We start from the raw sequence: 26,654 nt of genomic DNA, 5'->3' as shown, positions 1-26,654 counted from the left end.
GGTGCAAATTCTTTCCATAATTTTTTTAATGTCAGTTCAACACCCCATATTTTTTCAGTGCACGAGCAATACCTCGCTCATCTGCACACGACCGAGAACTTTCGCGGCGATCTCTCACGGCACACGGTTGAAAAACACTGACCTAAAATAATTACTTGCTGTAAAATGGTTCAAGACATGACTACCCAAAGCGCCGTAGAAGTACTTTTATCCAAGCGTATCCTTCACGTGGATGAATGGAGGCTGCTGTCCATGGTCCTGCCCCCTCGTTTCCTTCCCCTCCCCATGTGGGAATCCACGACTCTGCCTCACATGGCCGCGCCGCGTGCACGAGCCTGTCAATGATTAGTGCGGATGTGCAGCAGGTAGCACGAGAGCGAGCAAAAGAGAGAGAGAGAGAAAGAAGGAGGGAGGGATGGAGGGAGGTGGAGGGAGGGAGGATGCTTCCAGCTAAATATGGCTGCTGCAACCTCCAGCTTGTCCTGATCGGCCGAGACGACGTCGAGGACGCCCCGCCGGAGAGGAGGCCGACCGCGGCCGGGAGAGCGAGCGGATGCCGGGGACGATGTGAGCCCCGTCGGCGTGCGTTTGCCGAGAGGAGGCCGAGCACAGCGACACCACAGCCCGCGGCCGCGCAGGACTCCGGCGGGCGGCCATGGAGGGCAAGTAAGTCAATACCAACACATTATTATTATTCACTAACACGATTATCACTACAAATCGGACCATGAAAACACACACACACACACAAAAAACACATCACATCATACTTGTGCATTTTCCCGATTTTTCTCTGCTCGGAAAACCCGCCTACACGCCATGTATATGAATGAATATAACGCGAGTGCACTAGCAGGAAAAATAATAATGATAAAAAAATTTTTTTTTTAAAGAATAATTCATCACGGAAAGGGAGAATATAAAGATGGAGGTTAAAAAAGGGCAAAAATATGGCAAGGATGAGGAACAGGGAGGCATCATCTCGCCATTCAAGGCGAGAGGCGTCGTGATTTTTTTCTCAACGTGTCTCGTCCTTTCATTATGATTTTTAAAGCCAAAATTTATGAATGAAATGTGTTGTTTTTTTTCCTCCCCTCTCTTCTCCCTTTCCCACTAGCATCCTCAGCATCATCTCTCCTTCCCCCCGCCTTCATCCTGGCCTTCTCCCCCCCTCTTTTATCCCCTCAAAAGCCTCGCTTTTCGCTCCATTCATAAAAAACAACATGCAGTATATGTCTTCTTAATGACTTGCAGTAAGCAGGGGCGGGATGGACGAGGGGGATGAGAAAGGAAGGGAGGAAGGGAAGAGGGAAATAAAAACTCGCGATTGAATTATCGCGATGGTTCCTGTGGTAAAAAGAAAAAATCGCGCGCGCAAGTAGCGTTCATGGGTAGCAAAGGAAACACTCGCTTTCTGACGTCCCAGCGTCCACATGGTAACATTGGAACAGTGGTGGATGAAGTACTCACTTTTTTTTTTTTTTTTTTTTTTTTAACTTAAGTAAAAGTATACGGCAGAAAACACAGACAAGACTGAAAAAGCAGTTTCTGCTCTTGCAACCCTCTATTGAATAAACTGCTGTACACTCAAAAAAAAAATGAATCAGGCAGGTTGTAAAGTTTACTAAAAGACAGTGTGCATTTTCAGCAAGAAACCATCATGTTTCCAAGGTGAGCATGATTGAATCATGCAGTCTCTACATAAACATGAACAGTAGCTAGATTAGATCATGTTGATGCAACATAATGTTAACGTGCCTTTCCAACCAATTGCAATAGTCTCGTCATTTGTCGCGAGATTTAAAAGCAGGGTTGCCAACTCCCTGAAAAAATAAGTGACACCTCATTGGTAGAGCCGGCCGGCCCAATAACCGTCACTATTTAATTATTATTTTGTTTGTGAAAAGTGTTTTTTTTTAATTTTTTAATTTTTTTTTTAGATGGGGCTTTGCAAGCCACAGGCCCAGCCAGTAAAATTCCTCAACTTTATTCTTATTTATTTCTTTCATAATCTTATAATCCACATTTTTTCGGCTCACTGGAGACTCCAAACCGTTTGATCGACCGACTAAATATCGCCATGTAGTGTATTTGTTGAGCTTTCAGTAAAAGATAATGTGACAAATCTGTTCTGCCCAAAAGCATGATGGGAAGTGGGTAACCCCGAATGTGGGTAGCGGCTGCAAATACTATATCGTGTCTGCATTGTGTTCAATGGAAGGTGTTAAGAAAAAGATCAATCCATGTTAGTTTTCTCAATGTTGCTCCCCTCAATAGCTAGTATTGTTATGGAAGACATGTCAAAGCTTTAGATAAGTAAAACATGGTCTAAATGAATGCCTGCATCCACTCCACTCACTTGTCACTGCCTCTTACCTCTATATATGCGTTGAACGGCGCTACTGTAGTCTGTGTGCAGCAATTCATGAGTGGGTCGTTCTGTGCATGCGTTAAATATTTTAACATGATTAATTCAAAAATTTAATTACTGCCCGTTAATGTGATAAATTTGACAGCCCTAGTTGTGCCTTATGTTGGTTCAACATGTGTGCTTTATGTTAAAAGAACACAATTGCTTAATGCTCAAGGAAAGCAATTTAATCAGGTGCAAATTATGTATTTCTTTAACGTCGGTTCAACATGTATTTTGGGGTGAACATGAGTGCCTTATGTTGGCTCAACAAGAGTGCGTTATGTTCGCGCAACATAAGTGCCTCATGTTGGCGAGACACGTGTGCTTTATGTTAAAAGGACACAATTGCTAAATGCTAAGGGAAAGCAATATTTTCAGGTGCAAATTCTTTCCATAATTTTTTTATGTCAGTTCAACACCCCATTTTTTTTTGGAGTGTATTTTAAGCCAAAATACCTATTTTGTTTGCTAGAACAATAGGTGACCACTCAAAAATATGGGGTGTTGAACTGACACAAGAAAATTATGGAAAGAATTTGCACCTGATAATATTGTTTTCCCTCAGTATTTAGTAATAGTGTCCTTTTAACATAAAGCACACGTCTCGCCAACATTAGGCACTTATGTTGCGCGAACATAACGCACTCTTATTGAGCCAACATAAGGCACTCATGTTCACCCCAAAATACATGTTGAACCGACAATAAAAAAATACATAATTTGCACCTGATTAAATTGCTTTCCTTCAGTATTAAGCAATTGTGTTCTTTTAACATAAAGCACACATGTTGAACCAACATAAGGCACAACTAGGGCTGTCAAATTTATCGCGTTGATGGGCAGTAATTAAATTTTTGAAATAATCACGTTAAAATATTTAACGCATGCACGGAGCGACCCACTCACGCATTGCCCCAAACAGACTACAATGGCGCCGTTCTACACATATATAGAGTTAAGAGGCAGTGACAAGTGAGTGGAGTGGATGCAGGCATTCATTTTGACCATGATTTTACTTATCTATAGCTTTGACATGTTTACCACAACAATACTAACTATCGAGGGGAGCAACGTTGGGATAACTAACATGAATTGATCATTTTCTAAACACCTTACATTGCACACAACGCAGACACGATATCGTATTTGCAGCCGCTACACACAGTCAGGGTTACCCACTTCCCATCATGCTTTTGGGCAGAACAGATTTGTCACTACATTATCTTTTACTGAAAGCTCAACAAATACACTACATGGCAATATTTAGTCGGTTGGTCAAACAGTTTGGAGTCTCCAGTGAGCTGAAAAAATGTGGATAATAAGATTATGAAAGAAAGAAATAAAATTAAAGTTGAGGAATTTTACTGGCTGGGCCTGTGCCTTGCAAAGCCCCATCTAATAAAATAAAAAATAATAAAACAGTTTTCACAAACAAAATAATAATTAAATAGTGACGGTTATTGGGCCGGCCAGCTCTACCAATGAGGTGTCACTTATTTTTTCAGGGAGTTGGCAACCCTACTTTTAAATCTCGCGACAAATAAAGAGACTATTGCAATTGGCTGGAAAGGTACGTTAACATTATGTTGCATCAACATGATCTAATCTAGCTACTGTTCATGTTTATGTAGAGACTGCATGATTCAATCATGCTCACCTTGGAAACATGATGGTTTCTTGCTGAAAATGCACACTGTCTTTTAGTAAACTTTTCAACCTGCCTGATTCCATAGCAAATTCATGGTGCATTAAGCCCCCTAACTATTTTTAATTTGTCCGGTTTACCCTGGAACCCCCCCTGTTTACAGACGTCACGCAACCGCTTTTGTTTCAACCCAGCCATAAAAAGAAAGTACACTCCAAAAAATGAATCAGGCAGGTTGTAAAGTTTACTAAAAGACAGTGTGCATTTTCAGCAAGAAACCATCATGTTTCCAAGGTCAGCATGATTGAATCATGCAGTCTCTACATAAACATGAACAGTGAATGAGGAGCTTGATTAGATATTGTTGATGCAACATAATGTTAATGTGTCTTTCCAACTAATTGCAATAGTCTCGTGATTTCTCGCGAGATTTAAAAGTAGGATTGCCAACTCCCTGAAAAAGTAAGGGACACCTCATTGGTACCGTCACTATTGAATTATTATTTTGTATGTGAAAAGAGATTTTTTATTAGATGGGACTTTGAAAGGCAAAGGCCCAGCTAGTAAAATTCCTCAACTTTATTTTTATTTCTTTCTTTCATAATCTTATTATCCACATTTTTTCGGCGCAGTGGAGACTCCAAACCGTTTGACCGACCGGCACTGTTTAAAAGTCAGAATGACCGGAATTCCATTCATTTTTAATGGCAAATATTTTCCACTCATTTTGAATGAGAGAAAAACATAGGTGCTTGTGATTTTTTTTACCACTTACCATTACAGCCCATTGACATTGAAGTGGCGCCTAAGTAAGTCAATACCACTGACAGCTATGTACGTCCATGCCATTGAGTATCATGAATGTCGCTACTATTGATGCCAATGTACTGGATTCCATTGAGGCATATATAAATTGATGCCATTGACGACCATTTACGTTAAAATTAGGGCTGTCAATGATTAAATGATTAACATTTTTAATCGAGTTAATCACAGTTTAGAAATTAATTCATCGTAATTAATCGCAATTCAAACCATCTCTAAAATATGCCATATTTTTCTGTAAATTATTGTTGGAATGGAAAGATAAGACAAGACGGATATATACATTCAACATACTGTACATAGGTACTGTATTTGTTTATTATAACAATAAATCCACAAGACTGCATTAACATTATTAACATTCTTTCTGTGAGAGGGATCCATGGATAGAAAGACTTGTGACTTTGTATATTGTGCCTAAATATTGCCATCTAGTGTATGTGTTGAGCTGTCAGTAAATGATAATGTAGTGACAAAACTGTTCTGCACAAATGCATGATGGGAAGTGGGTAACCATGACTGTGTGTGGCGGCTGCAAATAATATATCTTCTTTGTGTTTTGTACAATGTAGGGTGTCAAGTAAAAGATCAACTCCTGTCATTCTTTCCCATGTTGCTCGCCTCAATAGTTATCATTGTTGTGGAAGAGATGTCAAGGCTTTGCACAATTTAAAACACGGTCCAAATGATTGCCTGTATCCACTCCACTCTTTCTGTGTATTTTGCCATTTTTCCCCCACGGTTTCAGACTTTGGCAGGGTTTTTTGTTTGTATTTGTTTCTTTTTTTTTTTTTTTCGTGTTGTTCAGGTTTTAGAGGGTTATTTTGTCTTTTTTTAAGCGATGTTATTGGAGGAGAGGGTATTTTTGCAGTTTTCTGTGTTTTTTTTTGGTAGGTTTTCTAAGTTTTGCTAATATTTTCATGCGCTTTCAAACTTTTTCAGGCTTTTTTTGTTTTTGCTGTTATTGCATTTTGTTGCATTTTCTGTGCATTTTTGCAATTTTTCGTGCTGTTCAGGTTTTAAAGGGGTTTTTGCAGTTTTGCTAATGGAGGAGGGATTATGATTATGTATTTTGGTAGTTTGTAGTGTTTTTGTAGTTTTTCACTGTTTTGCCAAGTTTTTTCCACGGTTTCAGACTTTGGCAGGGTTTTTTTGTTTGTATTTGCAGATTTTTGCATGCCTTTTAGTGCAGTTTGTCACATTTTCCATGTATTTTATCGATTTTTTTGTGCTGTTCAGGTTTTAGCTTTTCTTTTAGTATTTTCTGAAGATATCTTAATGGGGGAAGGAGTATTTTTGCAGTCTTCTGGTTTTTTTTTTTTTTTGGTAGGTTTTCAAAGTTCAAAGATGAAATGTTGAACACTTTCTCAAATTATAGATTGGGTGTATGGAGTGTGACTATACATGTGTATATGTGTATACAGTGGGGCAAATAAGTATTTAGTCAACCACCAACTGAGCAAGTTCTCCTACTTGAAAAGATTAGAAAGGCCTGTAATTGTCAACATGGGTAAACCTCAACCATGAGAGACACAATGTGGGAAAAAAATCACATTGTTTGATTTTTAAAGAATTTATTTTCAAATTAGAGTGGAAAATAAGTATTTGGTCACCTACAAACAAGCAAGATCTCTGGCTGTCAAAGAGGTCTAACTTCTAACGAGGTCTAACGAGGCTACACTCGTTACCCGTATTAATTGCACCTGTTTTAACTCATTATTGGTATAAAAGACACCTGTCCACAACCTCAGTCAGTCACACTGCAAACTCCACTATGGCCAAGACCAAAGAGCTGTCGAAGAACACCAGAGACAAAATTGTAGACCTGCCCCAGGCTGGGAAGACTGAATCTGCAATGGTGTAAAGAAATCAACTGTGGGAGCAATTATTAGAAAATGGAAGACATACAGGATCACTGATAATCTCCCTCCGTCTGGGGCTCCATGCAAGATTTCACCCCATGGCATCAAAATGATAACAAGAACGGTTAGCAAAAATCCCAGAACCACACGGGGCCTCAGTGCTTTTATGATAACATTAACATCAAGGTTTCCAACGTAGTTTGGGAAGTTCCATAGACGCCAGAAATCTGCTATGGCTTCCCACTGGCTGGTTGTAGAACACTGCAAACAAATCGGGCCGGAGGGCTTTGCAGACCTCGGACAAAACGCTGGACGCAGTGCTCGACGCCAGTTTGAAGCTAGCAGCCACAGCTAGCTGGTTTCCACCCGAGGCTAGAACTCTCTATGTGGCATCAAAAATTGGACAGACCGCCTCGAAACTGTCTTCCGCATCGCCTGCGCCTCAACATTTGTAGGATCAACATTTATTCAGTGTTGATGAGCTGAACATCCACATTAAAGCGTTCCATCTTGCATTGTTTATTTTTTCTCCGTTAAACTAGACGAGAGTAAGTCAACAAGCATGCCCCAAAACCGTACAAACATAACGCCACACCCCTCTAGTGGCTTGGCGGTGAATTACAGGGCAACCTGTGTTTCTACCAAAAAGTTCTATTTTGGTTTCATCTGACCATTACACATTCTACCAGTCCTCTTCTGGATCATCCAAATGCTCTTTAGCGAACCGCAGACAGGCCTGGACGTGTACTTTCTTCAGCAGGGGGACATGTCTGGCAGTGCAGGATTTGAGTCCCTGGCGGCACATTGTGTTACTGATAGTAGCCTTTGTTACTGTGGTCCCAGCTCTCTGTAAGTCATTCACTAGGTCTTCCCGTGTAGTTGTGGGATTTTTGCTCACCGGTCATGTTATCATCTTGACGCCACGGGGTGAGATCTTGCATGGAGCCCCAGATCGAGGGAGATTAACAGTGGTCTTGTATGTCTTCCATTTTCTAATAATTGCTCCCACAGTTGATTTCTTTACACCAAGCGTTTTACCTATTGCAGATTCATTCTTCCCAGCCTAGTGCAGGTCTACAATTTTGTCTCTGGTGTTCTTCGACAGCTGTTTGGTCTCGGCCATAGAGGAGTTTGCAGTGTGACTGACTGAGTTGTGGACAGTTGTCTTTTATACCGATAATGAGTTAAAACAGGGGCCATTAATACAGGTAACGAGTGGAGCCTCTTTAGACCTCGTTAGAAGAAGTTAGATCTCTTTGACAGCCAGAAATCTTGCTTGTTTGTAGGTGACCAAATACTTATTTTCCAATCTAATTCTTTAAAAATCAAACAATGTGATTTTCTGTTTGTTTTTTTTCCCACATTCTGTCTCTCATGGTTGAGGTTTACCCGTGTTGACAATTACAGGCCTCTCTAATCTTTTTAAGTAGGAGAACTTGCACAATTGGTGGTTGACTAAATGCTTATTTGCTTCGCTGTATGCCATCAACACGCACGTGTACACGCACGCACAAATGTATGCACGCACGCACGCGATGATAAAATGCAGCCGTGAAAATTATCGCCCTCATTTTTATTTATCGTGCGATAAATGAACTCATTGCATATCGCGACAGGCTTACCAACTTTAGCAACTTCAATAAAACATGTTGTTAGTTTGTTAGATGGATTTACAATCTGCCAGTTTGTAATTGTCTCCTGTCTTCCAAAATTACAACTGGGTGACGGCGCTTTAGGTGTGGGGTTGGGGGTCATATGCAAAGCAAATGACCGTCTAAGGTACTAGTCACATGATCTGTTTTTTAAATTTTGAGCCATTCTAAAAAAAATTTTTTTTTTTTTTTTTATTTCATTCATTTTTTTTTGCAGTTTTATTGCTTTCCAACTTTTATAGAAATAGGAAAGTCAATTTCATACAATTACACTTTTCGGCCACCAGGGGGGGGGCTTTGCCCCCCTTAAAATCTGCTTATGCTTTGTACGGCTTTCCCCGCTTGCATACCAAGCATCCGACATAAAAAAATAAAAATAAAAATAAAAAATTTCCTCGGCTCTACACAATTCACGTAGGTCACCTTTTTCACTTCGAAACGGCGAATTTCACCAAAAGGTGAGAGATTTTCATGCCTGGTTAATGCTAATTACCTTGCTTTCCATCTCGTCCAGCGTGCGTGTTCGCGCCGTGGTGATGACACGTGACGACTCCAGCGGCGGCTGGGTGCCCCTGGGCGGCGGCGGCCTTAGTCATGTGGTCATCTGCAAGGGGCGGAGCCACAAGCGGAGGGAGTACGTCATCCGTGGAGAGAGGCTGCGAGACGGAGCGGTGATGATGACGACGTCGCTTATGGTCCAGAAGGTTTCTTCGAATCCCCAAAACTTTATTGAATGTCTGATGCTTGTGTGTTTTCAGCCGGTGCTGGAATGCGCTGTGCAAAAGGGGTTGGTCTACAACAAGGTGAACCCCATTTTTCATCACTGGCGGGTGGGCGAGCGCAAATTCGGCCTCACCTTCCAGAGTCCCGCCGACGCCATTTCCTTTGAGAAGGGTCTGCGGGCCGTCATCGACAAATTGGACCGAGGTGGGCGTGCCAAAAAATACAATCACGGTGGGGGCGGGGCAGTCGTAACTAGTGTTGCACTGATACCATTCTTTACACCCGATTCCGATTCCTGGCTGTGTGGAATAGACGCAGTCAGACATCCGGGCATTAATGACGTCACCAGCCACAACAAAGCGTTGCCATATTAAAAACAGGGCAAAATACGAGTCACAAGCAGTTGCTCTGTGGTGCATTGTAATACAAATGCGTTGAACTTTCGTCTTATTTGCGGTCTTTTTTGCGTCGGAATGACTAAAAGTTGCTGTGTTGCGGGTTGTCACACAAGGAAGAGTTCGGAGCCGCATTTGAAGTTCTTCATTCTGCCTCGTGAGAAGAAAAGGAGAAACAGATGGCTGAAAGCAATTAATTCAATTCAATTTTATTTTATTTGTATAGCCCTGGATCACAACAACTTTGTCTCAAAGGGCTTTGCAGAGGCAATATGATACACAATCAGAAACAGCAAATGAAGCAACAAAGATGAATAAATATATTAAAAACCTGGGTATCCCCCATCCTTAGACCCTCCACGTTGGCAAGGAAAGAACTCCAAAAACTCCAGATTCTTTGGGAGAAAATGGGAAAACTTGGGGAGTACCACAGTCAGGAGAGATCCACTCCCAGGACGGATAGACAGGAAGCCCCGGGACCGCTAATGGGAATTAGCAGGTGAAGTTACAGTCCGTAAAGATGCAGTGGAGTAAAGGAACAAGAGGTCCATCTAGCCCAGACATGTCCAAAGTCCGGCCCGGGGGCCAAATGTGGCCCGTGGTCGGATTTCATCCGGCCCCCAGCCTCTGTCATAAAATCAATAACGTCTGGCCCGCACACAGACTTAATAAATTGGTCAGCAGTACTGCTACAAGCATATGAAGTAGTTTACACACTAAATGCTGCTCCTCATTTACCTACTAAAAGGGAGCAGCACTCTAAGCAACATTACCACATGTGACTCTTTACTCCCAATTTTCTAAAATGGCGACAATCAACAACAACAAAAAGTTGACTGCAACGGCTGGCACTTCAAGGATAGGTGGAAACTGGGCTATTTCGTCACTAAAATACGCAACGACTGTGTCTGCCTCATTTGGATAGAGACAGTCACTGTTTTAAAGAGTTCAATATGAGGCGATATTACCAAACAAGACACGCTGACATGTACGACAAGATTACAGGGTAGATACGTAGCGAGAAATTGAAGCAACTTGAAGCGAGTTTTATTTCACAGCAGCAGTATTTCACAAGAGCCCGAGAGTCGAAAGAGAACGCTAGTTGCGAGATTGTTGAAATTATTAAAAAAAAAAAAAAAAAAGTAGTCCTGCAACGATTAATCGATTAACTCGTGTATTCGATTGGAAAAAAATATTCGAACTAAATTTTGTTGCTTCGAGTATTCGTTTAATTAAAGTGGCATTGTAATGGTTGATTTTAAAAGTGTTTGCATTTAATTTTACTGATGAGGGTGGATACAATGCCCTCTGGTCTGCCTCTTTTCACATGGCTGAATCCAACTGCTCCCTGTTAAGACCAACATAAGCTAAGTTTTTTTTTCGAGCGAATGTTTTTTTAATGCATTCTTAATTTAGTTTGTAGGTATATTTAGCCGTTTTTTCTAGGAATATGTGTCTGAACCACTTGTTAAGAGCATTGTAAAAAAAAAAAAACTTTAGCATTTTATAGCATTTAAGCTAGCAGACTTTTTCTATCCAAGTTAGCCAATTGTTCTTTTGTTGTACACAGATCCTCATTTTTCAAAAAAATTGTCGTCTGAGGCTCAGCTCAGGTGTTTTAATTTTTCATGTTCCTTATGTGATTACTCGATTATTCGAACTAACTAGTCCATGGATTAATCGACTACTAAAATATTCGATAGCTGCAGCCCTATAATAAAGCAAATGTGACACACAGAACGGCTTGCTAAAATTTGCTTAAATATATCGTTCTACGTAAAGGACGTCAGCCAAGGTTGGCCCCCCACATTTTTGCCACACCAAATCTGGCCCCCTTTGCAAAAAGTTTGGACACCCCTGCACTAGGCCAAAAGCCCATACTAGCACCTCTAGCCGCTAGCGCCCTCTCTTGAAAGCATCAGGAGGGAGGTTTTCTCTGCATACAACTAGTGTTGTTTTCGTCAACAATGACGATAACGAAAATATTTCGTCGACGAACAATTTTTGACATGACGATGACCAACAAAAACGTGTCTTAGGAGATTTAAAACATAACGAGACGAATGCCAATTTTCGTCTGACGAGACGAGATGAAAATTCACCATAGTTTCCATCATAAGTTCACAATTTGTGACATTTTCTCATCTACAGTATGTGTAGTTAGCACGCATCGTAGCAGTGTTTGGTCGTGTCACTCACGTGACGTGCTGTGCCTCTCACCCCGTCCCACACAAAGGGTTACTCACCGGTGTCTCTCCAGACTTGCCTTCTGTTAAACATATCAAGTTCTGTTATGGGGCTGTCGTTGGGCCACACGGACTTTCACTCCCTCCACAGATTTTCTATGGGGTTGAGTTCTGGAGACTGGCTAGGCCACTCCAGGACCTTGAAATGCTTCTTACGAAGCCACTCCTTTGTTGCCCTGGCTGTGTTTTTGGGATCATTGTCATGCTGAAAGACCCAGCAACGTCTCATCTTCAATGCCCTTGCTGATGGAAAGAGATTTTCACTCAAAATCTCTCGATACATGTCCCCATTCATTCTTTCCTTTACACAAATCAGGCGTTCTGGTCCCTTTGCAGAAAAATAGCCCCAAAGCATGATGTTTCCACCCCCATGCTTCACGGTGGCTATGGTGTTCTTTGGATGAAATTCAGTATTCTTTCTCCTCCAAACACAAGAAATTGTGGTTCTACCAAAAAGTTCTAATTTGGTTTCATCTGACCATAGCACATTCTCCCAGTCCTCTTCTGGATCATCCAAATGCTTTCTAGCGAACCGCAGACGGGCCTGGACGTGTACTGGCTTCAGCAGGGGGACACGTCAGTGCAGGATTTGAGTCCCTGGCAGCGCATTATGTTACTGATAGTAGCCTTTGTTACTGTGGTCCCAGCTCTCTGTAGGTCATTCACTAGGTCCCCCCGTGTGGTTCTGGGATTTTTGCTCACCGTTCTTGTTATCATTTTGACGCCTCGCGGTGAGATCTTGCATGGAGCCCCAGATCGAGGGAGATTATCAGTGGTCTTGTATGTCTTCCATTTTCTCATAATTGCTCCCACAGTTGATTTCTTTGCACCAAGCGAAGAGTTACAGAAAACTTGTGGCCTCCGTTATTGCCAACAAAGGGTACATAACAAAGTATTGAAATGAACTTTTGGTATTGACCAAATACTTATTTTGCACCATGATTTGCAAATAAATTCTTTAAAAATCAAGCAATGTGATTTTCAGTTTTTTTTTCTCCACATTCTGTCTCTCATGGTTGAGGTTTACCCATGTTGACAATTACAGGCCTCTGTAATATTTTCAAGTGGGAGAACTTGCACAATTAGTGGTTGACTAAATACTTATTTACCCCACTGTATGAGAAATGATACTATTCCCTGATTGATTGTATTACGTGTGTTAGAGTAATGCAAAGAGTTCGACGGTGCCTATGAGAAACGGTTCTATTTTTTTCATTTCCCCCTTATGAGCCCCGATAAGATGATTCAAGGCCATGGGGTGAAGTCTGCCTAAACTATAGTTAGATGAATGTGTTAGACTAATGCAAACAATTAATATGGTGTGTGCGAGAACGGTACCTATTCCCTTCACAATGCAACACTAGTCTTAACATTTCTTCTCTTGTAGGGTCATACTCACCCTTGTTGTCTACCCCGGAGGAGGCGGACACCGAGGACGACGGGCAAGCTGTGAGTGTTCAACAAGTTTTTGGTTCCAATTCCCAATAAGAGTCAATTTATTTCTTTTGATGTACATTTTGACCCATAGTCCCGTTTAATCAAAACAATACTAGTATGTTCCTAACATAATAAGACAGTACACTAGGCAACCATGTTAGGGTACACGTTGTTCCTCACATACTCCAGTGGACTCTATGGTAACGGTTTGTTCATCTAAATCCAGAACGATACAGTATATAAGTATCTGAACACCCTGCCATTTACCAAGTTTTCCCACTTAGAAATCATGGAGGAGTCTGAAATTCTCAATGTAGGTGCATGTCCACTGTGAGAGAGAATCTAAAAAGACAAATCCAGAAATCACAATGCATGATTTTTTTAACAATTTATTTGCGTGATACAGCTGCAAATAAGTATTTGAACACATGTAGAGCTGAAACAAATACTCGAGCAACTCGAGTAACTCGAGTTTAAAAACTGATCCGAGTAATTTTATTCACCTCGAGTAATTGTTTATTTTGACAGGTCTAAGCATCACGTTTTGCTCGGACTACTTTTAATGCGGCACAACGCGCTGATGTCACGTGCGTAGAGGAAGAAGCAAAAAAAAAAAAAATTTACTGCAGCCGATAGCCGCTACAAACGACACCGACGTTGCTAAATACTAGCCAGCACGATGCTACGTTGGTAGCAGGTAGCGTCTGATGCGTCTTATAGAGATCACATGTATGTTGAACTAGATGCGACATGACAGACTCAGCCACGTCTGGGCAGCGTTAGTAAACAGCCGCCATCTTCAAGCAGTAGAGCGCTAAGCGCTAATAAATAAGATTAACGTTACTCTCACTAGCTCACGTAACCCTGAAAGACCTATGAGTCCGTCTATTAAAAGTCCACTTGCACTTCATGTATTATCCTGAATCAGATGCACTTGTTTGAGGTCGATAGCAGCATAAAGACACCTGTCCAGCCTATACAATCAGTAAGACTCAAACTTGTAACAAGGTCAAGACCAAAGAGTTGTCCAAAAGACACGAGAGACAAAATTGGAAAGGGCTACGGATAGTGTTGTCAGTAAGTAACGCGTTACTCTACGCGTTACAACTTTTATAGACAACATTTTAATGGCTAGGTCTTTATTTCAAAGGGGAAGTTCAGAATTTTTTACATTGAGCTTCATCTTGGAGTTAGTGGGGATTTAATTAGTCGTTGGACTTTATTTAAACAAATTTCGTGCAGTTCGTCAGTTATTTGTTAGTTTCAAGGCTCCGGGATGGCTAAGCTAGGGCGAGTCAATGGTGGTTGCCTCCATCGACTAATTAAACCCCCGCTAACTCAAAGATTAAGCCTTATGTGAAAAACTCAATGACACGTGATGAAATTTTTCTGTTATTTTTATGTTGAGGCAGTACAAGGAGAAAAATTGGTAAAAAGTAACTGATAAGTTACTTTTAAAGTAACTTAGTTACTTTGATTATAAAGTAATCAGTAAAGTAACTAGATTACTTTTTTGAGGTGTAATCAGTAATTAAATTACTTTTTTAAGTAATCCGTGACAACACTGGCTACGGAGCAATTGCCAAGCATCTTGGTGAAAAAGGTCCACTGTTGGAGCAATCATTAGAAAATGGAAGAAGCAAAACATGACCGTCAATCTCAATCGGAGTGGAGCCCCATATAAGATATCACCTTGTGGCAGTGTTGGGAATAACGCTGTTATAAATAACACCGTTACATAGCGATAATAATATTGCCATTGTTTTAAAAATCTATACTATTTAGCACAAGTTTTGACCTACGGAGGGCGCCATGTTTTTAAGTGCGTAATGGACACTCAGGGTAATGACATAGATTGTCACTGTCACTCGATGAATACTACCAGGTTACTGCAATTCCTTCTATGTGGCGAGACGTCCAAAACGTGCGCTCGTGGATTAAAAGCGGCGAGTACCGTACTTACTATTTGGGGTTTTATTGAATCTAGTCTAATCTAGTAGGAGGCGAGGGCGTGAGATGAGCGAGAAGCAAAACTTTGCGGTCGAATGCGGCGGCAGTCCGCTATTATTTTGTTTTCTTATTGTTGCCACAATAAAGTGGAGAAAGCCATCAACGACTCATTTCCTTCTTTTATGGAGGACCAGGAGTGCAAAAATTCAATAAATAAATACACAATTAAATAAATAATTAAAAGTGTCATTAAAATGCTGGTATTTCAATATTTATTTATTTATTTCAATATTTATTTCAATTTTTATTTATTTATTTCAATTTATATTTATTTATTTCAATTTGTATTTATTTATTTCGATTTATATTTATTTATTTCAAGTTTTATTTATTTATTTCAATTTTCAATTTTTATTTATTTATTTCAATTTATATTTATGTATTTCGATTCATATATATTTATTTCAATTTTTATTTATTTATTTCAATTTATATTTATTTATTTCAAAATGTATTTCGATTTTTATTTATTTATTTGAATTTTTATTCATTTATTTCAACTTTTATTGATTTATTTCAATTTTTATTGATTTATTTCAATTTATATTCATTTATTTCAAAATGTATTTGGATTATTATTTATTTATTTGCCCCCCGTGAGTCATCACCTTATCGTGGTGGAGGGGTTCGCGTGTCTCAATGATCCTAGGAGCTATGTTGTCTGGGGCTTTAAGCCCCTGGTAGGGTCACCCATGCCAAACAGGTCCTAGGTGAGAGGCCAGACAAAGTATGGCTCAAAAAGACCCCTTATGATGAGCAACATTAATGAACCCCAGTTTCCCTTGCCCAGACGCGGGTTACCGGGGCCCCCCTCTGGAGCCAGGCCTGGAGGTGGGGCTTGAAGGCAAGCGTCTGGTGGCCGGGCCCCATGGGGCCCGGCCGGGCTCAGCCCGAAAAGGCAACGTGGGTTCCCCTTCCCATGGGCTCACCACCTGTGGGAGGGGCCAAAGGGGTCGGGTGCGTAGGGAGTTGGGCGGCAGCCAAAGGCGGGGGCCTTGGCGGTCCGACCCCCAGCTGCTGAAGCTAACTCTTGGGACATGGAATGTCACCTCTCTGGCAGGGAAGGAGCCTGAGCTGGTGTGTGAGGCAGAGAAGTTCCGACTAGATATAGTCGGACTCTCCTCCACACACAGCTTGGGTTCTGGTACCAATCCTCTCGAGAGGGGTTGGACTCTCTTCCACTCTGGCGTTGCCCATGGTGAGAGGCGCCGGGCAGGTGTGGGCATACTTATTGCCCCCCGGCTTGGCGCCTGTACGTTGGGGTTTACCCCGGTAGACGAGAGGGTAGCCTCCCTCCGCCTTCGGGTGGGGGGACGGGTTCTAACTGTCGTTTGCGCTTATGCACCGAACAGCAGTTCAGAATACCCACCCTTTTTGGAGTCCTTGGAGGGTGTGCTAGAGAGCGCCCCCTCTGGGGACTCCCTTGTTCTACTGGAGGACTTCAATGCTCACGTGGGCAATGACAGTGAGACCTGGAGGGGCGTGATTGGGAGGAACGGCCCCCCCGATCAGAACCCGAGTGGTGTTCTGTTATTGGACTTCTGTGCTCGTCACGGTTTGTCTATAACGAACACCATGTTCAAACATAGGGGTGTCCATATGTACACTTGGCACCAGGACACCCTAGACCGCAGTTCGATGATCGACTTCGTAATCGTGTCATCGGACTTGCGGCCGCATGTTTTGGACACTCGGGTGAAGAGAGGGGCGGAGCTGTCAACTGATCACCACCTGGTGGTGTGTTGGCTCCAATGGCGGGGGAAGATGCTGGCCAGACCTGGCAGGCCCAAACGTATTGTGAGGGTCTGCTGGGAACGTCTGGCAGAATCCCCTGTCAGAAAGAGTTTCAACACCCACCTTCGGCAGAACTTCTCCCTTGTCCCGGGGGAGGTGGGGGACATTGAGTCCGAGTGGGCCATGTTCCGCACCTCCATTGTTGAGGCGGCCGATCAGAGCTGTGGCCGTAAGGTGGTTGGTGCCTGTCGTGGCGGCAATCCCCGAACCCGCTGGTGGACACCAGCGGTAAGGGATGCCGTCAAGCTGAAGAAGAAGGCCTATCAGGCCTTTTTGGCCTGTGGGACTCCGGAGGCAGCTGACAGGTACCGGCTGGCCAAGCGGACTGCGGCTTCGGCGGTCGCCGAGGCAAAAACCCGGACATGGGAGGAGTTCGGCGAGGCCATGGAAAATGACTTCCGGACGGCTTCGAGGAAATTCTGGTCCACCATCCGGCGCCTGAGGAGGGGAAAGCAGTGCACCATTAACACTGTGTATAGTGAAGATGGTGTTCTGCTGACCTCGACTCGGGACGTCGTGAGCTGGTGGGGAGAATACTTCGAGGCCCTCCTCAATTCCACCGACACGCCTTCCTTTGAGGAAGCAGAGTCTAGGGACTCCGTGGTGGGCTCTTCGATCTCTGGGGTTGAAGTCACTGAGGCGGTTGGAAAGCTCCTCGGTGGCAAGGCTCCGGGGGTAGATGAGATCCGCCCGGAGTTCCTGAAGGCTCTGGATGTTGTAGGAGTGTCGTGGCTGACACGTCTCTACAACATCGCGTGGACATCGGGGACAGTGCCTCTGGATTGGCAGACCGGGGTGGTGGTCCCCTTTTTTAAGAAGGGGGACCGGAGGGTGTGTTCCAATTATAGAGGGATCACACTCCTCAGCTTCCCTGGTAAAGTCTATTCAGGGGTGCTGAAGAGGAGAGTCCGCCGAGAAGTCGAATCTCGGATCCAGGAGGAGCAGTGTGATTTTCGTCCCGGCCGTGGAACAGTGGACCAGCTCTACACCCTCGGCAGGGTCCTCGAGGGTGCATGGGAGTTCGCCCGATCAGTCTACATGTGTTTTGTGGATCTGGAGAAGGCGTTCGACCGTGTGCCTCGGGGAGTCCGGTGGGGGTGCACCGGGAGTACGGGGTACCGAGCCCCTTGGTAAGGGCTGTTCGGTCCCTGTACGACCGGTGTCAGAGTTTGGTCCGCATTGCCGGCAGTAAGTCGAATTCGTTCCCAGTGAGGGTTGGACTCCGCCAAGGCTGCCCTTTGTCACCGATTTTGTTCATAATTTTTATGGACAGAATTTCTAGGCGCAGCCGAAGCGTTGAGGGGGTCCGGTTTGGTGACCTCAGCATTGAATCTCTGCTTTTTGCAGATGATTTAGTGCTGTTGGCTTCATCAAGCCGTGACCTCCAACTCTCACTGGAGCGGTTCGCAGCTGAGTGTGAAGTGGTTGGGATGAAGATCAGCACCTCCAAATCCGAGACCATGGTCCTCAGTCGGAAAAGGGTGGAGTGCCCTCTCCGGGTCGGGGATGAGATCGAGCCCCAAGTGGAGGAGTTCAAGTATCTTGGGGTCTTGTTCACGAGTGACGGTAGGAAGGAGCGGGAGATCGACAGGCGAATCGGTGCGGCGTCTGCAGTAATGCGGACTCTGCACCGGTCCGTAGTGGTCCGAAGGAGCTGAGCCGAAAGGCAAAGCTCTCGATTTACCAGTCGATCTACGTTCCTACCCTCACTTATGGTCACGAGCTTTGGGTCGTGACGTAAAGAACAAGATCCCGGATACAAGCGGCCGAAATGAGTTTCCTCCGCAGGGTGTCCGGGCTCTCCCTTAGAGATAGGGTGAGAAGCTCGGTCATCCGGGAGGGACTCGGCGTCGAGCCGCTACTCCTCCGCGTAGAGAGGAGCCAGCTGAGGTGGCTCGGGCATCTGGTTCGGATGCCTCCCGGACGCCTTCCTGGAGAGGTGTTCTGGGCATGTCCCACCGGCGGGAGGCCCCGGGGACGACCCAGGACACGCTGGAGAGACTATGTCTCTCGGCTGGCCTGGGAACGCCTTGGGATCCCGCCGGAGGAGCTGGTTGAAGTGGCTGGGGAGAGGGAAGTCTGGGCTTCCCTGTTAAAGCTGCTGCCCCCGCGACCCGACCCCGGAACAAGCGGAAGATAATGGATGGATGGATTTATTTATTTGAATTTTTATTAATTTATTTCAACTTTAATTTATTTATTTCAGTTTTTATTTATTTATTTCAATTTTTATTTATTTATTTCATCATTTATTTATTTATTTCAACATTTATTTCACTTTTTATTTATTTCATTCTTGCACTCTTGTTCCCCGTGTGGCCGCATGAAATAATTTTATCTGTCATTGGCTCATCAAACTCGGTGGGTGGGCGTGAACTAGGCGGGGTTTGAGTTGATCGAGTAATAAGCGATTGCTTCGTCCTATTTCTTCCCAACATGGCGGCGTTATCTGAGATTTTGCATGAGCTCTCTCAGGACATGTTAGATTTCTCAGAACAAATTGAAGCAGGACATTTGGACCCTGGCTACGTGTCCTACAAAACAGAGCAATTAATTAACGTTATTGGCATCATCTCGGCTCTGTCAGATCAAGATGTTGATCGAAGAGTTTTCGATAGTTTAGAACTGCGGTCAAGCCAGCCTCCACTCGTAAAAACGAAGTCAAACCAGCCGCCCCTTATTTGGATTATTGTTTGCATTATGTGCATTACGGTAATGCAATGCGCTGGCTTCAGAATGCAATGAGGTGGCTTCAGAGCGCAAGTCCCTTTATTAAATACATGAAAAAAAAACGGTGACCTATTCGACAACGGGTCCACTTTAGAGAGACACTGGAGCACCCCTAGACCCAAACTAAATCATTATGATGTAAAAATGATGTCGGAGTTCAGAGTAAAACTACTTAGAAAACTGCTAGTTACCTGGTCTTTCCTTTGGAAAGATCAGGTAGTGAGATTCTCCAGCCTCCCCCTATATGTTATTAGGGCCCAAGCACTAAGCGTGCGAAGGCCCTATTGTTTTGCAAAGGATTTTTAGGGCCCGAGCACTAAGCGTGCGAAGGCCCTATTGTTTTGCAAAGGATTTTTATTTTATTTTTTTTAAGGCCCTATTGTTTTGCAAAGGATTTTTTTTTTTTTTTTTTTTTCAGGGCAAATGAAAACGGCCAATTTGGAGGCCTGAACATGCACGAAAAGTCACCAAAATTTGCACCTACGTGCGGAAAATTGTAAATTTCCATAATTTTACAACGTTGCCAAAAAATGTAACAAAATGGCTCAGTGGCGCCCCCTTGAAATTTTAAAATTCGCCTATAACATTAGGGTCCGTCAGCGTAGAGCAATGAAATTTGGGGAGTCTATACCTTGTCCAAAACCGCTCCAAAAAAGCATTGGCACCCATATTCCAAACCCAACAGGAAATCGGTTATTTTGGATCGAATATGAAATTTTTATCGATTTACAGGGTGCACATTTGAGACCTTATCGCTGAGGGAGTTAGTTGGATCATCTTCAAAATTGGTGAGACTGTTCATGAGACATATGAAATCTTAAGTTTTGAAAATGGTGCGTTTTCATTCACGGGTCTGACCTGGGCGTGGTGCCAAAATCGGCCATTTTTTCGGCAAAATGACAAATTCAGTAAATGACTAATAGTTCCTTGACACAACGTTCAATCTTTTTCATATCTAGCATGTATGTGCGGTATCCCACCCTTAACACGAGTGCATTGAAACATTACTCATTAGGCCTAGCGCCCCCTAGTGAGAACAGGAAATGCCTTTTTTTACGAGACAGGCTCCTCCTCCAAGGGAAAAAAATCTGTTGACCTCAAACCTGTTTCAGGGGAGCCTCAAGACATTTGTTCAGGTGCCTGATAAAAAATATTGAGGTTTCGTTGAAGCGGAGAGGTCCAAACCGGAAGTGAAAATGACCGTCAACAATTTGTCTCGCCAAAAACTTTGAACAGTCATAACTCGGCAGATATCCAACATATCTGTGCCAAACTTCCCGTGTTTGTTGAGAGTCATACCTTGCAGAGTCTTCTAAGGCTCATTTGCATCAACTCTACAGTGCCAACTAGTGGCGACAGAAAGAAGTTTTAAAAAAGGCCTCACCTATTAGGTCTTTTCAACGTACAGCAATGAAATTTGGGGAGTAGATACCTTATGCCTAACTGCTCCAAAAAGCCTCTTGCACCCATACTCCAAATCCAACAGGAAATTGGGTATTTTGAATCGAATGTGAAATTTTTATGGGTTCACAGTAGGAGTTTACATTTGGAGGCTTGAATATGCACAAAAACTCACCAAAATTTTTCACATACATGCGGCTTTGCGTAACGTTCGATAATCTTGCAACGTTACGAAAACATGTAACAAAATGGCTCAGTGGCGCCCCCTTGAATTTTTCAAAAAGGCCTCTCCATTTAGGTTTTTTCAACGTAGAATGATGAAATTCGGAGAGTCGATACCTTGTGCAAAACTGCTCCAAAAAGTCTCTTGCACGCACATTCCAAATACTATAGGAAATCGGGTATTTTGGATTGAATGTGAAATTTTTATCGATTTACAGTGTGCACATTTGAGACCTTGGCACCGAGGGAATTAGTTTGATCATCCTCAAAATTGGCGAGACTGTTCATGAGGCATATGAAATCTTAAGTTATAAAAATGGTGTGTTTTCATTCACGGGCCTGACCTGGGCGGGGTGCCAAAGTCTGCCATTTTTTTCGGCAAAACACCGAATTCGGAAAATGACTGATAACTCCCTCATACAAGGTTCAATCTATTTCAAATCTGGCATGTGTGTGAGGTATCCCAGCCTGAACAGGACTGGTTTGAAAATTTACCAATTGTGCCTGGCGCCTCCTAGTGGGAACAGGAAATGCCCTTTTTTACGGGACACACTCCTCCTCTAAAGGGAAAAAATCAATCGACCTCAAACCTGCATAAGGGGAGCCTTAAGACATGTGTTCAGATGCCTGATGAAAATTATTGAGGTTTGGTTGAAGCAGAAGGGTCCAACAGGAAAGTGATAATGACTGTCAACATTCTCTCTCTCCACACATTTTGAACAGTCATAACTTGGCAGATATACATGATATCTGCTCCAAACTTCCCATGCTTGGTGAAAGTCTTACCCTGAAGAGTCCATTAGTGGTCATTGGCATCGACTCTGTCGCGCCAACTAGTGGCAGCAGAATTTGTGGCCATTGCATGCTCGAAACGCAAAACAATTTCTCATCCCAAAAAAAGAAGCGAGTTTAAAGCATGTTAGGTTCTCGTCTGCCACCACCCCGACCTGCGTGACATCCGAGTTGCACCAAAATGCGAGGGCCCGTTCAGTCCTGCTTGCAGGCCTAGTTCTGTTTTTTTTTTTGAATGGGAATCCTTCATCCCGCCGCGCAGTCGAACCGCTTGACCGATCGGCACCATTCAAGTATCGACACGTCCGGGATTTTCGCGCGACGCAGGGACTTTTTCAAAAGTCCCCGAAAAATTTTCCGTTTCCCCGTAAACGGCAATTTTCCGGAAAAAAAAGCAATTTTCAAAATGTATCTAGTCCTACAATTTTTTACCAAATTACATAATTTAGGTATCAAAAATTCCGGGACGGTGAGGGGCATAAAAGTTGTATACAGAATTTGGAAAAAATTTACGGTTCCCCAGAAATTTGTCAAAAACTTGCCCATTCATTTTTAATGAGAAAAAAAAGTTTCAAAATGTATCTAGTCCTACAATTTTTCACCAAATCACACAATTTGGGCATAAAAAATTCCAGGACGGGGAGGGGAATAAAGGTTATTAACACAATTTGGAAAAAATATACGGTGCCCCGGAAATTTGCCAAAAACCTGCACATTCATTTTTAATGGGAAAAAAAGACAAGTTTCAAACTGTTACTAGTCCGTCAATTTTTGACGAAAACACACATGATGGGCGTCAAAAATTCCGGGATGGCGAGGGGCATAAAAAAGACCAAGACATTTTTTTTTGACAAAATGTACGGTTTCCCGGCAATTTGCCAAAAACTGGCCCATTCATTTTTAATGGGAAACAAAGAAGAGTTTTAAAATGTATGTAGTCCTTCAATTTTTGACCAAATCACATAATTTGGGCATCAAAAATTCCGTGACGGTGAGAGGCATAAAAGTTGTATACAGAATTTTGATAAAAATTACGGTCCCCCGGAAATTTTTCAAAAACTGGCCCATTCATTTCTAATGACAACATTTCCCATTCACTTACAATGGGATTTCCAATTGAATTTTTTACATTGCATTGATGCCATTGACGGCCATGCATGTCGAATCTATTGATGCCAATGTACTTGGATTCAATTGACTTTTTGGATGTCGATACCATTGACGGCCATGGACGTCCAAAATGTTTCCCATTCATTTTCAATGGAGAAAAAACAAAATTTCCCCAAATCAACAGATAATGACCAGATATCAATAGGACCTGTCCCCAAACATCCCTGACTCCATTGACGCTTATAGGGGGTGCTGCCATTGACGTCCATGGACGTCCAAATTTTTTCCCATTCATTTTCAATGGGAAATGTTTTTTTTTTCCCACAATCAACAGAAAATGACCAGATATCAATAGGACGTGTCCCCCAAACTTCCCCAATTCCATTGACGCTTATGAAGGGTGCCGCCATTGACGGCCATGGACGTCCAAATTTCCCATTCATTTTCTAATGGCATTTCAGCATGTTTTTACATTTTATTGATGCCAATGTACTTGGATTCCATTGAAGCCGATGTAAGTTGATACCATTGACGTCCATGGACGTCCAAATTTTTTCCCATTCATTTTCAATGGGAATTTTTTTTCTCCCCAAATCAACAGAAAATGACTAGATATCAATAGGACGTGTCCCCCAAACGTCCCCGATTGCATTGCCGCTTATTGAAAGTGATGCCATTGACATCCATGGACGTCCAAAGTTCCCATTCATTTCCAATGGCATTTCTTCATGTTTGTTCATTCTATTGATGCCATTGTACTTGGATTCCATTGACGCTTGTGTAAGTTAATACCATTGACGTCCATGGACGTCCAAATTGTTTTCCATTCATTTTCAATGGGAAAATTTTTTCTTTCCCCAAATCAACACAAAATGACTAGATATCAATAGGACGTGTACCCCAGATGTCCACGATTGCATTGACGCTTATGGAGGGTGATGCCATTGACGTCCATGGACGTCCAAATTTTTCCCATTCATTTTCAATGGGAATTTTTTTTTTTTTCCGAAAATCAACAATGACCAGATATCAATAGGTCGTGTCCCCCAAACTTCCCCAATTCCATTGATGCTTATAAAGGGTGCGGCCATTGGCGGCCATGGACGTCCAAATTTCCCATTCATTTCTAATGGGATTTAATTCGTTTAATGCCATTGATAGGCATGTTTGTCCATTCTATTGATAGCCTTGGGCGGGGCTACGATCCGTATAACCACACAGGAAAGACCAGGTGTAATTTTTCCAGAAATTGCAGTTTCTAGTTATTTCTGTCATTTAGCCTTATTTCAAAACTTGATAAAAAAATAAAATCTGGGAGATATCCAAGGACCGTTCCACTTCTGAGGTATACTAGAGTTTCCCTTAAACAGACATAAGCCCGTTTAAAGTCGCTGGCCCGCGCAATGTAGAAGCCACAGACTGGACTCCACCATGGGCTGCTGGTGGAGTTCTCCTCAGTTTCCTCGATTAAATTAGCTGCTTCCCTGAGCAGCTCTGGGCACGTTTTGGACATATGTATGTTTTACTTGGGCAACACGCGAAATGCGTCAAGGCCTACTACCGCTACACTGACCAAGCTACTAATCTTCGTCGTCTTTGTGATTTTGAGGGAGCAATTATTTTTCAGATTATACGGATCTACACTGCCACTTTATGTATCGGGTATACATAAAAATTAGCCAATGCCTCAGGCGTCAATCTATTATCTGAGATCGACTAGTTAAGACTTGTTTTGCTGAGCAACCAATCAGATGTTAGAAACTTTGACGAGCAAACGTGACAGATAAAATTATTTCATGGTTGCACCCTCCGGAGGACCAAGAGTGCAAGAATGAAATAAATAAAAAGTGAAATAAATAAATAAATGATGAAATAAATAAATAAATAAATAAAAATTGAAATAAACAAGTAAAAATTGAAATAAATAAATAAAAGTTGAAATAAATGAATAAAATTTGAAATAACTAAATAAAAATCGAAATACATTTTGAAATAAAAGAATATAATTGAAATAAATAAATAAAAATTGAAATAAATAAAAGTTGAAATTAATGAATACAAATTGAAATAAATAAATAAAAATCGAAATAAAATTTGAAATAAATAAATATAAATTGAAATAAATAAATATGAATCGAAATACATAAATATAAATTGAAATAAATGAATAAAAATTGAAATAAATAAATATAAATCGAAATAAAATAAATAAAAATTGAAATAAATATTGAAATAAATAAATAAATATTGAAATAAAAGCATTTTAATGACACCTTTAATTGTTTATTTAATTGCGTATTTATTCATTAAATAAAAAGTGAAATAAATAAATAAATGATGAAATAAATAAAAATTGAAATAAACAAATAAAAATTGAAATAAATAAATAAAAGTTGAAATAAATGAATAAAAATTGAAATAAATAAATAAAAATCGAAATAAATTTTGAAATAAATAAATATAAATTGAAATAAATAAATATGAATCGAAATAAATAAATATAAATTGAAATAAATGAATAAAAATTGAAATAAATAAATATAAATCGAAATAAAATAAAAATTGAAATAAATATGGAAATAAATAAATATTGAAATAAAAGCATTTTAATGACACCTTTGTTTATTTAATTGCGTATTTATTTATTAAATAAAAAAGTGAAATAAATAAATAAATGATGAAATAAATAAATAAAAATTGAAACAAACAAATAAAAATTGAAATAAATAAATAAAAGTTGAAATAAATGAATACAATTTGAAATAAATAAATAAAAATCGAAATACATTTTGAAATAAATAAATATAATTGAAATAAATAAATAAAAATTGAAATAAATAAAAGTTGAAATTAATGAATAAAAATTGAAATGAATAAATAAAAATCGAAATAAATTTTGAAATAAATAAATATAAATTGAAATAAATAAATATGAATCGAAATAAATAAATATAAATCAAAATAAATAAAAATTGAAATAAATATTGAAATAAATAAATAAATATTGAAATAAAAGCATTTTAATGACACCTTTAATTATTTATTTAATTGTGTATTTATCTATTGAATTTTTGCACTCCTGGTCCTCCATGGCTTTCCCCCCAACGTTTTTATATTATTATTTTATATGCACGAGAGCTGCCAGATCTGCCAAAATGAACATGAAGTCTGATTATTATTTTTTTAAAACAATGTCATGAGATAGACAAAAACATAAAATTATGTGCAAATGCCTGCATCTTCAAATCATGAAAATAATAACAGCCTATATTTTACCAATCTTGTAATCTCAATGGGTCTTGTCTCCATTCCAAGTCAGGTAGTCTAGGCGCACTGTTTGCATCCTGATTAGTGTCTGGCTAATACATGTTAGGTCCAACATAAAATTCTAAGCTCC

At 41.3% G+C, this 26,654-nt stretch overlaps 1 protein-coding gene across 1 annotated transcript in view; it reads left to right on the top strand.

Moving 5' to 3' along the window:
• The first annotated feature begins 451 nt into the window (after positions 1–451).
• LOC130916964 (sprouty-related, EVH1 domain-containing protein 2-like) overlaps positions 452–26,654 on the top strand; it is a 34,212-nt gene continuing 8,009 nt past the window's right edge. The window contains exons 1-4 of the mRNA XM_057837967.1: positions 452–666; positions 8,912–9,068; positions 9,156–9,324; positions 13,149–13,210. Coding sequence (XP_057693950.1) covers positions 656–666; positions 8,912–9,068; positions 9,156–9,324; positions 13,149–13,210 — 399 coding nt within the window. The 5' untranslated portion in view covers positions 452–655. The remainder of the gene's footprint in view (positions 667–8,911; positions 9,069–9,155; positions 9,325–13,148; positions 13,211–26,654) is intronic.

Source organism: Corythoichthys intestinalis, chromosome 6, assembly GCF_030265065.1.
Source record: "Corythoichthys intestinalis isolate RoL2023-P3 chromosome 6, ASM3026506v1, whole genome shotgun sequence".
Classification (NCBI taxonomy): domain Eukaryota; kingdom Metazoa; phylum Chordata; class Actinopteri; order Syngnathiformes; family Syngnathidae; genus Corythoichthys; species Corythoichthys intestinalis.
The sequence above is the reverse complement of the archived record's forward strand: the minus strand, read 5'-3'. Positions and strand labels throughout refer to the sequence as shown.